Source organism: Tetrao urogallus (genome assembly GCF_951394365.1).
Source record: "Tetrao urogallus genome assembly, chromosome: 26".
Lineage (NCBI taxonomy): Eukaryota > Metazoa > Chordata > Aves > Galliformes > Phasianidae > Tetrao > Tetrao urogallus.
The window spans coordinates 2,340,232-2,356,313 of NC_136839.1; the positions used below are offsets into that span (position 1 = coordinate 2,340,232).

The 16,082-nt window shown below is 63.0% G+C and overlaps 2 protein-coding genes across 3 annotated transcripts; one reads left to right on the top strand and one right to left on the bottom strand.

The window, feature by feature from the left end:
• Positions 1-361: 361 nt before the first annotated feature.
• Positions 362-6,164, top strand: RUNDC3A (RUN domain containing 3A; the record flags this gene model as incomplete). Of its 2 annotated transcripts, none has more annotated exons than XM_079547222.1 (11): positions 362-468; positions 2,213-2,328; positions 2,420-2,553; positions 3,258-3,343; positions 3,446-3,535; positions 3,627-3,707; positions 3,775-3,940; positions 4,714-4,871; positions 5,522-5,659; positions 5,753-5,859; positions 6,022-6,164. In XM_079547222.1, 11 exons carry the CDS (start codon positions 362-364, stop codon positions 6,162-6,164), a joined length of 1,326 nt encoding a protein of 441 aa, XP_079403348.1. The 2 variants fall into 2 exon arrangements, with proteins under 2 accessions (XP_079403348.1, XP_079403349.1); XM_079547223.1 differs by having other exon boundaries at positions 389-468; positions 2,408-2,553.
• Positions 6,165-7,368: 1,204 nt separating this feature from the next.
• SLC25A39 (solute carrier family 25 member 39) lies at positions 7,369-9,736 on the bottom strand (the record flags this gene model as incomplete). The annotated part of the gene is made up of 11 exons (XM_079547260.1): positions 7,369-7,487; positions 7,573-7,653; positions 7,729-7,810; positions 7,897-8,006; positions 8,088-8,261; positions 8,338-8,462; positions 8,544-8,611; positions 8,699-8,808; positions 9,128-9,172; positions 9,484-9,543; positions 9,640-9,736. The coding sequence occupies 11 exons, from the start codon at positions 9,734-9,736 to the stop codon at positions 7,369-7,371; spliced, it is 1,071 nt and encodes a 356-aa protein (XP_079403386.1).
• Between the last annotated feature and the right edge of the window lie 6,346 nt (positions 9,737-16,082).

The window sequence follows — 16,082 nt, forward strand, 5'->3', positions numbered from 1 at the left end:
GGGGGGGGGATCGGTGCTCATGGGGGGGGGGGGGGGGGGCGATGGGGGAGCGCTGCTCCCAGAAGGCGCTCAGCATCGCGGCCGGGGGGGGGGGGGGGGGGCGATGCTCAGCCAGCGATGCTGCGGGGGGGGGAGGAATGGGGGGGGTGACGCTCCCCCAAAATGCACCTCGCCCCCCATCCCCCCCCCCCCTCTCCCCCCCCCCCCCTCCATCCCCATCCCTCCCCATCCCTGCGGGGCTGATTCCGGGAGCGGGAGGCCCCAACCCGCAGCGGCGCGGGGGTAGGAGGAGGGGGCCGGGGGGGGGCGGGGGGGGGCACCGCGCGTGGCCGTGGGCCCCAACGCCTTCGCCCCGCGGCGGATGGCAGCGGGCTGCGTGCGGGCTGCCATGGCTCTGGGGCTCTCCTCCAAGAAAGCGTCCTCCAGAAACATCGCCGTGGAGAGGAGAAACCTCATCACCGTCTGCAGGTTGGAGGGGGGGGGATAGGGGGGGGGGGGGGACGGAAAATATAGGAAAAATGCACAGATGTGGGGGGAAGGGGCTCGGGGGAGGAGGAGATGGGGAGAGGGGAGGTGGTCGGTGGGGGTGGAGGATGGAGGGGGGGTGGAATGTGCGCCGTTGTGGCCCTTTGAGCTGAGAGGGGACTGGGGGGGGGGGTGGATGGGGGGGGGGGGTTATTTGTGTTGATTTGGGGGTGAAGAATGAAATGTGGGGGTTGGGGAAGCGGTGGGGAGGATGCCGATGGGGAAAGGTGGGGGTGCTTGTGGGGCGGGGGGGGGGCGCACACATAGATACACGCACTGAGGGCCAAAGGCTCTGGGGGAGGGGGAGGGGGGGAAATGAGGGGGGGTCCAAGGCTGCAAAACAGTGCGGGGAACGAAGGTTCTGGGGGTGCCGGGGGCGGCCATGGGGAGATGGGGAGCAGCTGGAGGGGATGGGGATGTGGGGGGAGGCCTTTGGGGGGGGGATTCGAGGTTGGGGGGGGCGGCTGGGACCCCCCCCCCCCCCCACACTCGGTGGGTGTGGGGCTGAGGAAGTGACGTCAGGCCTTGAGCCCGGCGGGCTGGGGGAGGAGGGCAGCGGGATGCGGGATGGAGGATGCAGGTTGCCATGGCGACGTCGGCTGGACCGGGATGCGGGGATGGGGTCTGGGGATGGGGGACATTTGGGGGGGGCTCTGCAGGTCTCTACCCCCCCCCGCAGTTCAGAGATGCCCCCCCAGCCCCCAGTAGTGGCTGTGAGCACAGCGTGGCCCCCAGCTGTGCCGTGGGGGGCAGCAGGTTGGGGTCACTGTGCCCCCATCTCCCTGCCTGCACTTCCTGGTGCTCCACTCCATCGAGCTGCAGGGACTTGCGCACCCCTTATCTATTATATAGGTCACCCCCATCTGACAGCCCCCCACCCTCACTGCCGTGCCCCTCCAGGTGCTCCCCATCCCCCCCCCCTACATCTCCAGCCTCCTCAGGTCCACCTCAGTCTGGGCTGGGCTTTTTCCCTCAGCATCGCCCTGGCCAGCGGCGGAAGGGAAAACCATCACCGCCCGCACGGCCGGGAGGAAAGGGGCCTTTGTTCGCCCTTCCGGGCCGTGCGCAATGAGGGGCAGCGGCGGACGCCCTGTGGGGTCCCCCGGGGACGTGGGGACAGAGGGCAGAGCCCGGAGTCCTGCAGGGTTGGGCTGGGGCAGGGATGGCTGGAGCAGCGTCCCTGTGTGAAATGGGGACAAGGTGTGGGGACGTGAGGGGGGGGACGCGGGTTGGGAACGCGCCGTGGGGACACGGCGTGGGGGGGTCACGCTGTAGGGACATGTTGTAGGGCCACGCCGTGGGGGCATACGGTGGGGTCACACCATGGGGGCTCGCTCTAGGGACGTGCCGTGGGGACACAGGATGAGGACAAACCAGGAGGATGCAGTGTGAGGACGCACCATAGGGTCACGCCGTGGGGTCGCACCGTGGGGACGTGCCACAGGGACACAAGATGGGGTCACGCTGTGGGGACGTGCCATAGGGACGTGCCATGGGGACACACAGTAGGGATACACCATGAGGATATTGCATGGGGACACAGCACGGGGACTTAGGATGAGGACACAGCAGGAGGACGCACGTCACACCATGGGGACACACGGCGAGGATGCTGTGTGGGGACGCGGCATGGGGACGCAAAGCGGGGACACGTCCCCTCCAGCCCCGTGGCCCCGTGTCCCCACAGGTTCTCGGTGAAGACGCTGCTGGAGAAGCACACTGCTGAGCCCATCGACGACTCCTCCGAGGAGTTCGTCAACTTCGCCGCCATCCTCGAGCAGATCCTCAGCCACCGCTTCAAAGGTACGGCGGGGGCCTCCCTGTCCCCCCCCCCACCCCCTTCCTGTCCCCCCATGTCCCAGATGGGGACACGAGCTCCCAGCGCTGTCCCCAGGCCCCGTCAGCTGGTTCAGCTCAGATGGGCAGCGTGGCTTCTGGGATTACATCCGCCTGGCCTGCAGCAAGGTGCCCAACAACTGCGTCAGCAGCATCGAGAGCATGGAGAACATCAGCACCTCCAGGGCCAAGGTCAGGGGGAGCCCCTCCATCCCCGGCCCTGAGCCACCCCCGTCTCCATCCCCATTCCCAGCTCCCATCCCTGGCCCCACTGCCATCCAGGACGCTGCCAGCCCTGGCCCACGGCCCCCTCCTTATCCCCTGTCTCTGTCTCTGTTCCCATCCTCCCTCCAGCTTCATCCCCATCCCACCCCACCGCCCATCCCATCCCCATCCATGTTCCCCTCCTTGTTCCCATCTTCCCACCCTATTTCCATCCCAAACGCCATCCGTATCCCCTGCCCCATTCCCGTCCTCCCTCTGCCTTCATCCCCATCCCCATCCCTGTCCCTGTCCACATCCCTTTTCCATCTTCATTTTCTCCCCCTCCATGTCCCCATCCTCCACCCCCATTGCCATCCCCAGCCCCGTCCGTGTTTCCAACCTTGTTCCCATCCTCTCCCCTATTGCCACCCTCATCCCCATCCACGTCCCCACCCCCCTCCCCATCGCCATACCCAGCCCTCTCCCTGTCCCCAATTCCCATTCCCATCCTCTCTTTCTCCCCATCCCCGTCCCCCCATCTCACCCCCACCCCACAGCCCGAGCACAGCCACACCATTCCCAGGCAGGGTTCCATGGGGGGTGGGATGGGGCTCCCGTGGCACAGGGGGACGAGGCACAGTGGTGCCATGGGGCGGGATGGAGGTGGCACAGCACTGTGAGCCCCATTGCAGGGCCGGGCGTGGATCCGCGTGGCGCTGATGGAGAAGCGCATTTCGGACTACATCACCACGGCACTGCGGGACTCGCGGACCACCAGGTGAGCTTCGATCCCTTCTCCCCCCCCCTCACCATCCCATAAACATCCCATACCCCACCCCCCCACCCATGGGTGCCCACCCCATCCCCACACACCCCGCAGGCGGTTCTATGACGACGGGGCCATCATGCTGCGGGAGGAATCCACGCTGCTGGTCGGGATGCTCATCGGGCTCGGCGCCATCGACTTCAGGTGCAATGCGGGCAGGCGGCCACCGTGCTCCCCCCCTGGATCCCCCCCCGCTCACCCCCCCGCTCATCCCCTTCTCCCCACCCCCCCCCAGCTTCTGCCTGAAGGGCGAGGTGATGGACGGCAAGGTGCCGGCGGTCATCGACTACACGCCGTACCTGAAGTTCACACAGAGGTACGCGCAGCCCCTCTGCCCACCGCTGTGCCCTCACAGCCGCTGAGCCCCCCGTGCCTCCCCCCAGCTACGACTACCTGAGCGAGGAGGAGGAGCGGGGCAGCATGGGGAGCAGCACCAGTGAGGACAGCTCGCCTGAGCACCCCTACCTGCCGCTGGTCACCGACGAGGACAGCTGGTACAACAAGTGGCGCAAGATGGAGCAGAAGTTCCGCATCGTTTACGCCCAAAAGGTACCGGGCTGGGGGGCAGCGGGTGCTGACCCCCATGGGGGGGTGCTGCGCATCTCAGCATCCCGTGCTGCTTCCCGGATCCTGTTGGTCCTTGGGATGAGATCACCTGGGTCTCAATTCTCACTCTGAACATCCCGTGTCCTGCTGGTATCCGGGATGGAGCCACCTGGGTACCAACCCTTATAGGATCTCCAGCTCTCAGCATCCTGTCCTGTCTCCTGGATCCTGCTGGTGCTTGAGATGGGGCCACCTGCGGGCCGATCTTCCAGCTTTGGGCTTCCCACTTCCTAGTGGTGCTTGGGATGGGGCAACCTGGATAGGGACCCTTATGGGACGCTCCAGTCCTCAGCATCCTGTTCTGCCTCCTGCGTTCCACTGGTATCTGGAGGGAGGCCAGCTGGGTGCTGACCCTCACAGGATGCTCCCACTCTGAACATTCCATGTCCTGATGGTATCTGGGACGGGGCCACCTGGGTACCAACCTTTATGGGATGCTCCAGCTCTCAGCATCCTGTCTCCTGGATCCTACTGGTCCTTGGGACGAAGCCACCTGCATGTCAATCCTCACGGGATGTTCCAGCTTTGAGCATCCCATAATCTGATGGTCCTTGGGATGGGGCTTCCTGGGTACCGATCCTTATGGGATGCTGCAGCCCTGAGCACCCTGTGCACGGCTGGCTGCTGCCCACATCCCTGCGGCACCCGGGAGGATGCTGAGCCAGCCCTGTCCCCATCACCCCACACTGGGTGGCACTGCTGATGGTGGCCTGCAGGGGTACCTGGAGGAGCTGGTGCGGCTGCGAGAGTCGCAGCTGAAGGACCTGGAGGCGGAGAACAAGAGGCTGAAGCTGCGGCTGGAGGAGGCGGTGGTGCAGAACCAGCTGGAGAAGAAGGAGCTGGAGGGCGTCATCCTGGAGCTGCAGGAGCAGCTGTGAGTGGGGTCCCATTCCATCCCATCCCATCCCATCTCCATCCCATCCCATCCCCATCCCATCCCATCCCACGCCATTCCATCCCATCCCATCCCATCCCCATCCCATCCCCATCCCCATCCCCATCCCATCCCATCCCATCCCATCCCATCTCCATCCCATCCCATCCCCATCCCCATCCCCATCCCATCCCATCCCATCCCATCCCATCCCCATCCCATCCCATCCCACCCCATTCCATCCCATCCCATCCCATCCCCATCCCATCCCCATCCCCATCCCCATCCCATCCCATCCCATCCCATCCCATCCCATCTCCATCCCATCCCATCCCCATCCCCATCCCCATCCCATCCCATCCCATCCCATCCTATCCCATCCCATCCCACCCCATCCCATCCCATCCCATCCCATCTCCATCCCATCCCATCCCATCCCATCCCATCCCACCCCATCCCATCCCATCCCATCCCCATCCCCATCCCCATCCCACACTGCTGTGGGTGATGGGTGCCAACTGCTCCACGTGCCCAGGGAGTCCTCAGTGCTCCATATGCCCTATGGGACACGCTGTCCCCCCATTCACCCATGGGGCACTATGGGTTGTGGGCCCCCCTCGCTCACCATTCCCCCCCCATGTGTGCCACAGGACGGGGCTGATCCCATGCGAGAACCCCCAGCTGGCGCAGCTCTCCAAGGAGATGGTGACACCTTTGGTGAACCAGTGGCCATCGCTGGGGACGCTCAATGGCAACGAGAGCGGCTCGGACAGCAAGCTGTACAGGAGGTAACCGAGGGGGAGGAGGGAAGGGACAGAGCCGCCGACCCGCACCCCATCGGCCCCGGGGGGGAGGGGGAACTGAGCGCCGTCCCTCCGCAGGCACAGCTTCGTGAGCACCGACCAGCTGTCGGCCGAGAACAGCCTCAGCTCCGACTCCCAGCGCCTGGGCGAGGGCAAGCGCGAAGGCGAGCCCTGGGGGCCCTTGGGTAAGACCCCCCCCCATGGGGTGCTGCACGGGGTCCCCAACCACAGGTCCCCCCCTCCCCAACACGCTAGGGCTGCTTCCCACTCAGCCGTCGGGTCCCCGCTCCCCCCCGGTCCGGCCCCATCCCCGTTCGCAGCCCCCGCCACGCGCTCTGTCCCCGCAGGGAAGGACCCCACGCCCTCCATGCTGGGGCTCTGCGGCTCCCTGGCCTCGCTGCCCAGCTGCAAGTCCCTGGCCAGCCTCAAATCCAACGAGTGCCTGGTGAGCGACAGCAACGAAGCCAGCCCCACCCGCAGCCCCAGCTGAGACCCCCCGCCCCCCCCGTCCGGCAGCGCAGCGGAGGACTGAACCTCATCCCCTCCTTGCTGGGACCGACGGAGGATGAAGGACGCAGAGCCGTCGGGACAGGGATGGGACGTGAATGCCCCCATATCCACCGAGCTGGGCAGGGGGCGATGAACTGTGCGGCACGGGGAACCCTGGAGAACGCTGCTGGGTGCAGAGGAGGGGTCTGGCCTCAAACACCCCCTCCTCAGCACCCATGGGACCCGACTGCTTCTCCTGCAACACCATCCCCGAAACTGATAGGAACCCGCTCCCCTCCCGCCCCCTTCTCCCTTTGGGTTTGGATTCAACCTCATCTTGCCTTGTTGGTGCAAAAGGAATCAATAAACGCAGCGATAGGAGCTGGGCTCTGCGTGCAGCCAGCCGGGGGGTGAGGGAAAAGAGCAAAGCGCCCCCCAGACGTGATGGGGGACTGCAGGGCGCCCCAGCTGGCAGCTCCCTATAGCACAGCACAGCTGGGGGCTGCCAACCACGGCCCCTGTGAGCCTGGCTGCAGGTGAGCATCGCTCTCCTCTCTGTGGAGGATGGGGAGGACTCCACACCCTAGGAGACCTTTAGTTTTATTTAAGAAAATAAGAGAAACTGCCCCCCCAAGGCGGAAGGAGGGCAGCTCCCACATAGGGCAGACCCTCGTGGTGAAGGGTCAGGTCACAGATCCAAGCCTGGCCCCTCGGAGCAGCAGGGAGGTCTGTCCCCACACAGGGTCCAAACCCAGGGCAACTGGGGGCCGGGGAGGTCCTGAGGAGGAGGAAAGGTCCGGAGGCAGAGCTGTGGTCAGTCCCCATGTCATGCAGGGCTACAGGGGAGGCTGTGCGTAACGAGGAAGGGCACGAAGCGGGGCTCAGGCACACGGAGCAGCCCCCACGGTTTGGTCCAGCTTGGAGCCCCGGCTCCTGCCCTCAAGGAGGCTGGGAGCAGCCAGCCCGAGTCCAGCAGCAGCGTCTGTCCAATGCAGGAGGTGAGCACAGGCACGGCCACGCAGGGCTGCATCCCCACAGCATCACAGCGGGCACCAATGCCCCCAGCAGGGCACGATGGAGGCGGTCCCCCCCGGGCTGCGTCCACGCTGTGAGCCACATCCAGGTTGTGGAGGGCGCCGTGGGAAGGCACTTGGGCCAGCAGCAGGGCTGGCACCGGCCCTGCTCCATGGAGCACAGCTCCCAGCTCACAGCCCCCGCAGCTGCCGCTCCTGGTTCAGCTTCTGGAAGAAGGTTTTGCCAAACTCGTAGGTGCTGATCATGATGGCACAGGCGGGTGCCACCTTAATGACACGGGGCAGGAAGCCTGCAAGGACAGCGCCGTCAGCCCCACTGCGATGCCCACAAACCCCAAACCAGGGCAAGAAGGGGAGCGCGTGTTAAAGCCCTACCTGCAAACAGCCCCCGTGTGCCAGACTCAGCACGGATACGCTGCAGGAGCAGCCAGGTGGACGAAGGCTTGGAGGCTGCAGCTGCAAGGAGAGAGGAGGGGGTTTAGGGGATGCCCAGAGCCCCAGCACCTGCTGCACAGCGAGGAGCCCCCTCACCTGGGTGCAGCTCGCTGTCTCCCAGCTGGATCTGCCGCTGGGTCTTCACCACATCGAAGGGCAGCGTCAGCACGGCGGCCACCTGCAGCGAGCAGGCAGGGCTGTGGGTGCCATCCCGCTTCTCTTGTCTGCCCCGGGGGGCTGCAGCCCCCAAACCCCCCCACTCACCGTCCCAGAGATGGCCCCGGACACAAAGCTGACCATGAAGGTGGCCTCATCCAGCCGGGTTTGCCTGCAGAGCCACTCCCGCACCAGCTCGTAGTTGAACCAGTAGAGAGCTGGGAGGAGAGAAGTGCCGGCGCTGCACAGAGACCGCGGGGCGCCACCCCGTGTCCCCACACCCCGTCCCACAGCCGTACCGGAGAAGGGGACGTCCCGCAGCACCGTGGGCCCCCATCCCCTCCACAGGGACAGCCAGCCATCCTGAGCCACCGCCGACTGGATGCAGACGCGCAGCTCGCGGTAGCTGAGCTGTCGGGATTGCATCTTGGTGCGGATCAGCTCCAAGGGGCTGATCAACGTCACAGCACCCACTGCAGGGGGGGGAAGCAGAGGTCAGAGCCGCGCAGCGGGAGCAGAGGGGGGGCTGTGAGGCACCGTGCTACTCACGCCGAGCGAGGGCCCCCGCCAGCAGCGGGATGTGGGGGCCCCGGCTCCCGGTGCGGGCGTGCAGGCAGTCCCGCAGCTGGTCGTAGGTGGTGAAATAGATGACGGTGGCTGGCACAGCCATCACCCTGCGAGGAGATGGGGGATGAGGGCGGCCCGGGGGGGGGGGGGCACAGAGCGGGGGTCCCACCACCCAGATCCATACTCACAGCGTTGGGGGGAGCCCGCTCCACAGGGACCTGATGCCCTCGTGGCGTGTGATCTTCACAAAGGCATCCTGTGGGGATGCACGCAGAAGGGTTGGACGGGGCCAAGGGCACCTCTGGGCCCCCACCCCGGGACAGGCAGTCCCTGCAGCCCCTACCAGCGTGCCGTTGAAGCAGGTGGGGGTCTTGTACCAGGCAGTGCAGCTGTTGCCATTCTGACAGACGTACAGATGATCCATGAGCCCGTTGCAGTAGAGGAAACACTTCCCTGAGAGAGTGGAAGGCGAGACAGCGTCACCGCCAGACCGACCCCAGCCTGGACGCATCCCTCTGCCCGCCTCCAGACCATCACATCTCTCAGGACAGCACTGAAGCCTCGTGCCCGAGCATCACAGCAGGGCTGGGGGAGACAGCAAGGCGATTCCCCGTTGCCTGCAAGCATCCTGCCCCACAGCAGCACCCAGGCACCATCAGCACACTCAGTGGGACCAAGCAAGGGAAAGGCTCGGGTCCAGGATGTCCCTGCAGATGACACCAGCAGAGAAGCAAGCTGGAGCCAGGGGGATCTTTAACCCCCACGTACTCACATGTGGCATGCTGTGAGCCCTGGGGCACCGATCGCACCAACCACGCTGAAACACAACAGGGACAGGCTGAGCGATGGCACTAGGGATGCGCCACCCTCGTGGGACCGCTGTCCTGTGTCCCTGCACCCAGCACGGGGCCACGCAGAGCCTGGGGGGGGGGGTTGGCCAGGAGGTGTGGGGTGGTCACACAGCACAGACACCAGCAGCGGGGGGAGGAAGATGGAGCGGTGCCCTGGAGCACACCGAGCTTCCACCCAGCCCTGAACTGGGACAAAGGGGCGCATGGCACCCGCCTGCCCCACTGCTGCCACCCCCAGCCCAGCACTGCTTGGGGATGCCAGTCCCCACGGAGGTACCTTTGGAGAAGGGCGTCCTCTGGGCCTGCAGTCTGATCTTCACCACATCCAGGGGTGTCACTGCAACAGCACCACTCTGTTAGCTGCCACCCCCCCACCATCAGCCATAACCCAGAGTTATGTGTCCTCCTCCCCCCCACCTTCCCGAGGCCTCACCAAAGAGGGAGGTGAGGATGGCACCCGTCCCAGAGGCCAACATCTGCTGCAGGGGTGTGATGGCCCCGCTGGGGCCCGGCGACGTCTTCTCAGCCATGGTACTGCCCTCCTGCAACACAGAGCATGCTCAGGGGGCTTCACCCACGCCCCCAGCCCAGTAAGTGCCCATCTTGGGGCTGGGGGTCTGTCTGGAGCACCCCCGTGCTGCACCCCAGCCCTGCTATCAGCACCGCACAGGGAGGGCGGCCCCCTCCTTGCTGCCTGCACCCTGTAATCAGGGGGGACCCTCCTGGGGCCACCGGGCCCCGATAACAGCAGTAGCTGCTGGCTGAGGGCCCAAGGGGAGGAGGTGCTGCGTCCTCCCAGGAGGGGACATTACGGGACGGAACAAAGTGCAAAGAGCAGAACGCTGCAGCCCCCTCCTGGCCCCAGCTTGGTGCAGCCCAGGAGGTGTGGGGTGCAGAAAGAGCTCAGCAAAGGGCTTGGAGGTGCAAAGTGTCAGTGAGGGCAGAGCTGGGCGCAGCGCACCCTGTGCTATGGGGTCTACCCAGGGGCTCAGCAGGGATCTCAGCAGGGGACAGGCAGCAGAGTTCTGCCAGCCAGAACGCACTCGAGCAGCAGACAGATTTCCAGGCACAATTCGACACAGAACAGAGCTTAAAAAAATAAAGTCCAAATTGCCTTTGCCATCTGACTCAGCAGTTCTGCAAGGTCAGCACAGCAGGCTGGTGGAAAGCACTCGGGGCAGGGAATGGTGCTGTGCTGTGCCAGCAGGGCCCTTCCCTCCAGGGGTAATGGGAGTGGGGGAAACGCAGTGCTGGGCACTGCCAGCCCCACAACCACAGCTAAGGGGATGAGGAGCAGCTGTGGGGCTCCGTGAGCACCCGGGGGAACACAGATGTGTTGCTGTGGGGCACCCTACTGCCAGCACTGCAGTAAGACGCGAGGACAACGAAGGCCGGCAATTAAGGCAAGGGACAACAGCCTGCAGGGCCCGAAGAGCCCCCACTGAACCCCAGGGACACGGGAGGACCCCAGGGGCAGCATCTCACTCGGGGGCACGCAGCTGGAGGTGACACGGGGGGGCTCCACCACCCTCCCCCTCCCCCCCCTCAACGTGAGATCTCCCCGCCCCCGCCACGCCCCTCTGACCCCCCCGCCCCCAAGTTTTGCCCACCTTCGGGCTAAGCACTCCCCACGCAACCCCCCCACTTTTGCCCCCCCCCAGCACTCTTCCCCCCCTCCCGGTGCTCGCACTCCCCCCACCCCCACCAAAACCTTGACTTCCCCTCGTCTCTCCCACCACCACGGGGAAAATGAGGCAGCCGGGACCCCAAAGGGGGCCGCGGAGGGGTGTCCCGGGACCGCCCCCACCTGCTCATGCCGGCCCCAAGCGGCGCTGCCGTCCCCCAGCACCGGAAGGGCCGCTGGTGGCGGCGCCTTTAAGGAGCCCCATGGGTGCCGCGCGCTGCTCTACGCCGCCCCGCGCCGCTTCCGCCCCGCAGCCGCGGCCTCGCGCATGCGCCCTGCGGCACGCAGCGCCCCCTGCCGGGCTGGAGGACGCGGGCACGTGGGGGGCTGCGGGCGGCAGTGGGGCGGCTGAGCTGGCGGGAAGCGCTCCGCACGCTCGTCGTGCCGGCAGGGACGCACGGCAGAAGCACGCCTTGCACACTCGCACCCTGCAGGCGCTGGGCCGGCACGCTCACAGTTCCGGCGCTATCAAGGTGTGCGCGGGGCTCGCAACGCTCGCGCTGTTGGGTGAGCAGCAGCGGTGCTCCCGTCTATGTGCACGCAGCATTGGGTGCAGGTGGCAGGGATTGGAGGTTTGCCTGAGCAGGGAGAGCAGCGAATGTTGCCCCGGGGGCAGGGCAGCACCTCGGGAGGCACTGCTCCAGTTAGAGCCTGTGCGGCCATCCTGCAGCTGGGGAACAAGCAGAGTGCAGCCAGCCGGCTGTTGTGGGTGCTCTCACACAGCACAACCTCCTTCTGGGCCTGAAGATGAGAGGCAGAGGAGCTGCTGAGGCCTTCAGCTGCTGGTCTTCCCCTTACAAGCAGCTGATGTGAGGAGGAGGTTCCTCAGTCCCTCCTCTGGCCTTGCAAAGGAAAATGCAGCTAAAAATGTGCTGCTGGGCTTAGAAGTGAGGCCCCCAAGGCACCTGCAGGTAACAGGAGCCCTCCTTGTTGCCTCTCCTGCTCTGTGAGGGGATGGGGGTTTGCTTGAGAGGCTGAGATCCTCTCTGTGCACTATGATAATAATAATATCACTGCACAGTAATGTTCTTTGTGCTGCACTGAACGTGCTGCTGTTTCCCAAGGAGGGGGAACACGGAGAAGTGAGCTCTTCAGCACGGCTCTGTTCCTGCTGGCCTTTTCATCTCAGAGGGATGCTTTTGGTTCTGCCCTGACACAGGGGATGGGCGCAGAGCTGCAGGCTCCCTGCTTCAGGAGGTGCTGCCTGGAGCTGCAGTGACAGCAGGCAGCTGTTGAAGCCCCTCGGGCCCCCAGCCTGCCCTGCCCCGGTGGGACAGGCTCTGACCTGGCCCTGCCCGGCCCTGCCCAGCCCTGCAGGCTGCCAGCGTGCATCCTGCACAGAAGAACCAGGACCAGGGCAGGGTTCTCCAGCCGTGTGTCCTCCTGCGGTCCAGGCTCCTCCATCGCTGTGCGTGTGAGAAGCAGTGCAACGATGTCACTGAGATTGCTGCAGCAGGGCTCGAGTCTCCCCTGCCTCAGCCTCAGAGTTGAGGCTGTGCCGGAGTCTGTGCGCATCTCTGCTCCCCTGCGAGTGCCATCCTGTGGCAAGAAGGGGACAGGCGCTGCAGAGCCCAGCACGCTGCACAGGAGCAAGTGGGGCTCGGGTACAGACACGGACAGCAGTGAGAACTTTGCAGGCATTTCCTGCCCTGATATCAGTTAAAATCAATTAAAGCGAGTCCTGACCCTCCGAAGTGAGGATGTGAAGCAATCCCAATTCCCACAAGGTCGCATAACGAGGCAGCGCATCCTGGAACTTCCTAACCGGTAACAGCCTCTCGAGCACAGCATGTAAATGATCCGGAAAGCCCTCGAGTGGAATTTAGAAACAGAACAATGATTAATTACAAACAAAATAATAATAATAATAATCTTAGAGGCACTGCGTCTTATCTTCTGTTTGGAGGTGCTGGGCTCTGCGTGCCTCCCACACTGCTGGAGGAGGAGAAAAAAGGAATAATCTTTTCCCAGCTGGGGTGGGGGCACGAGGGAAGCGTGCGAGGCCTTAATCTCAGCTCGGCAGGGCTCTGCGGGCTGCTTTCCCCTCCTTTAGCCCCGAGGACCCGGCTGGCTCTTTCTGCTGAGTCACAGCCTGCTGCCTGCCCACACCCTGCGTGCGTGTCTGATCCCCATCCTGGCCCTCGAGGGGCTGCAGGGCCGTGCTGCTGTGAGAAGAAATAAAGCTAGCTGGGGGGCCCTGAGCCCCAGCCGTAAATCTGCGCGTTTGGTCCCAACTTGTGGGGGACGGAGCCAGCTGAGCTCTAATCCCCTCCTGAGCTGCTCGCACGCAGAGGCTGAGCTGCTGGGTAAGGCTGGCGTGAGCCCGGTCTGCTCAGAGCAGGAATGCTGCTCTCCTGCTGCTCCTGACAGCCTGCAAGCAGGGCTGGGAAACCGCTGTGCAACACCCAGCCCTGCTCTGCCATCTCCGTGGAGAAGCTTCACGGCGCGCAGGGCTGACGCAGCGCGGCCGGTTGTGCTGCAGGAAGGCTTTCTGTGTGCTCTGCCATCGCACCCGCAATGGGTTGGGAGAGATCAACGCCGTCCCCTTGCTGGAAAGCATTTTGCAAACCATCGGGCTGTTTCCTTTTTTAGGTGAAGTTTAATGGCCGGCTTGCAAAAGGGATCTGGGTAGCAGGGTAATGGAATTAAGCTAGCGCAGAATTTGAGTATTTATTTCAACTAGGATCATTATGGTTTGGCAAAAGCCATCCTTAATCTGAATTAAGTGACTGAAATGAAGCAGCTTGCAGGCAGATAAGGCTCTGGGGAGGTCAGGCTTAAAACCACTGTAACCCAGAATTCATCCCACAGCTGCAGCTCTGCAGAGCAGCTGGCGCTGCGGGCCGGACCTCAGAAACTGTTTCACCTTCTGTAGCGCCTTCCAGGAAAACCCGGCTGCAGTGGTGAAACAAGTTATAAAATGGGGAAAAGGAGCCCCACGTTATGAACGGGGAAGCAGAGTGGAACATAAACTTGCTGCTTTCCTTCTTAAAGGATACCTTTGTAATTTGATGTTAAAAATTGTCTGGTCCCTAGCTAGCAGCACCATGGACCTAAAGGAATGTATGTGAGAGCGAGCCTGGACTGAGTTCAATTGTAAGATTGATTCACAGGTCCCCTTTCTTCCACGAGCAAACAGACTGTATGAACAAGAAGTGCCCAGAAGAGCTCTCTGCAGTAATTAAAGCCCACTCCAGCTGTCAGGCTGCTGTACTTACAGGTAATAAATCTGTCTGCAGGGTGCTCCTCTCCTGTCCCACAGCCAGGGTAAGCTCTGTCTGTCACTGTGCGCTCCTGCCACATGGGAGCTCAGCTTCGGGACTTGGGCTGCTCCAGCTGTTCTGTAGCATTCTGTATTGCTGCAGCAGCATCCTCCATCCCTCCAGCTTGAACAGCGTTGCTTCAGTCTCTCCTCATGGTGCTGAGGGGGAGGATCGCTGTGCTCCTGCCCCAGGCACGGTGCAATGTGAGCACCTTGCTGCACAGAGGGTTGCACATCAAGGTGATGGGTTTGCAGCAAGCAGAGCCCTTTCCCACTTGTTGCCCCTCTAACATGGATCCTTCCATTTCTGCTGCTTGCTGCAGGCTGGCTGTGCTGTGCTCCATCAGCTCCATCAGACAGACTTCATTACTGACCAGCCTTTGCCAGCAGATCTTTCAAATGGCCAGGCTGCAGAAAGGGAGGCAGTACCTGAGCATCACAAGGACTGTAAATACTTCCCAGCCTGTGGTTTCCTGAATGCTGAAGGCTCCCAGTGCCGGGCAACCTGAGACAGCAAAGATGAGCTTTTGTCCCCCTTTGGAGGAAGGAACAGCACCATCAGAGGGTGCTCAGCTGATCCGCAGTCAGTGCTCCTGCTGTGTCTGTGCTGCCTGTAGGAAGAGCTGCTGCTCCAGAATTGGGCTGGAGCTGCTTGCGCCGAGCCACAAGGACAGATACAGGAGCATCTATCTTACAAGCCACAAAGCAGGGAGATTTCTTCCACAGGTTTGCTAACCCTGGGAATATTATCTGACCAACGCACAGCAGAACTTCTAAAACAGTTCAAAACCAGGCAGGACAGAGCTGCTCCTTGGCTCTAGATGCACTTGGGGGGTGCTTTTGGCCCTCATATACAGCAGAATGCTTCCTGGAAAGAAGAAAACGAACAGACTGAAGCCAAGGCCAACAGGAGATCCTGCAGTTTCTCCACTAAATCCAATTAGAGGGATGTAGAATCATAGAATTGCTGAGGTTGGAAAAGACCTTAAAGATCATCCAGTCCAACTGCAACCTCTCCATACTCCCCCAACTCACAACCCTCTGCTAACCCACGGCCCTGAGCAGCACATCCAGGTGCTTTGTGAACACATCCGGGGATGCTGACTCCACCACCCCCCCGGGCAGCCCATTCCAGTGCTTCACACTGTAAAGAAGTTTTTTCCCTGATATCCAACCTAAACCTTCCCCTGGTGCAACTTGAGGCCATTTCCCCTCATCCCGTCACCAGTGAGAAGAGACCAACCCAATCTCACTGCAGTCACCTTTCAGACAGTTCTCCCCTCAGCCTCCTCTTCCCCAGGCCAAACAGCCCCAGTTGCTTCAATCTCTCCTCATAGGCCATATTCTCCAAGCCCTTCACAGCCTTGTTGCCCTTCTTTTGACCTGCTCCAGCACCTCCATTCCTTGCTGTTCTGAGCTGCCAAAACTGAACACAGAACTCCAGGTGAGGCCTCACCAGTGCCAAGTACGGGGCAGGATGACTCCTACAGCCCTGCTCACCATCCCTGATCCAACGCAGGATGCCATCAGCACACCAAGGTCCCTTTCCATCAGGGAACTCCTCCCCAAGCCTGTAGGGTTGCCTGGGGTTGTTGTGACCAAAACACAGGTCCCAACACTTGGCCCTATTGAAACTCATACAGTTTGCCTCGGCCCATCGGCCCCGTCTACCCAGGTCCCTCTGCAGTGCCTTTCTCCCCTCAGGCAGATCAGCACTGCCTCCCAGCTCGGCGCTGCCTGCAGTGCTGTGCTGTGCAGGACTCGTGGAGCAGAACCGTAACGCAGCCCGTAGAGAAGAGCTGAGGGGAGCAGCAACCTCAGGCCTTGGAAGCGTTCCTCATAGGAACGTGTGGACTTCAGGGAGGGAAGGAGAGCAAAAGGTGGGAGATGTGGGGAAGGCAACAAAATGGCGGCTGTGGGGCAGCGCGCG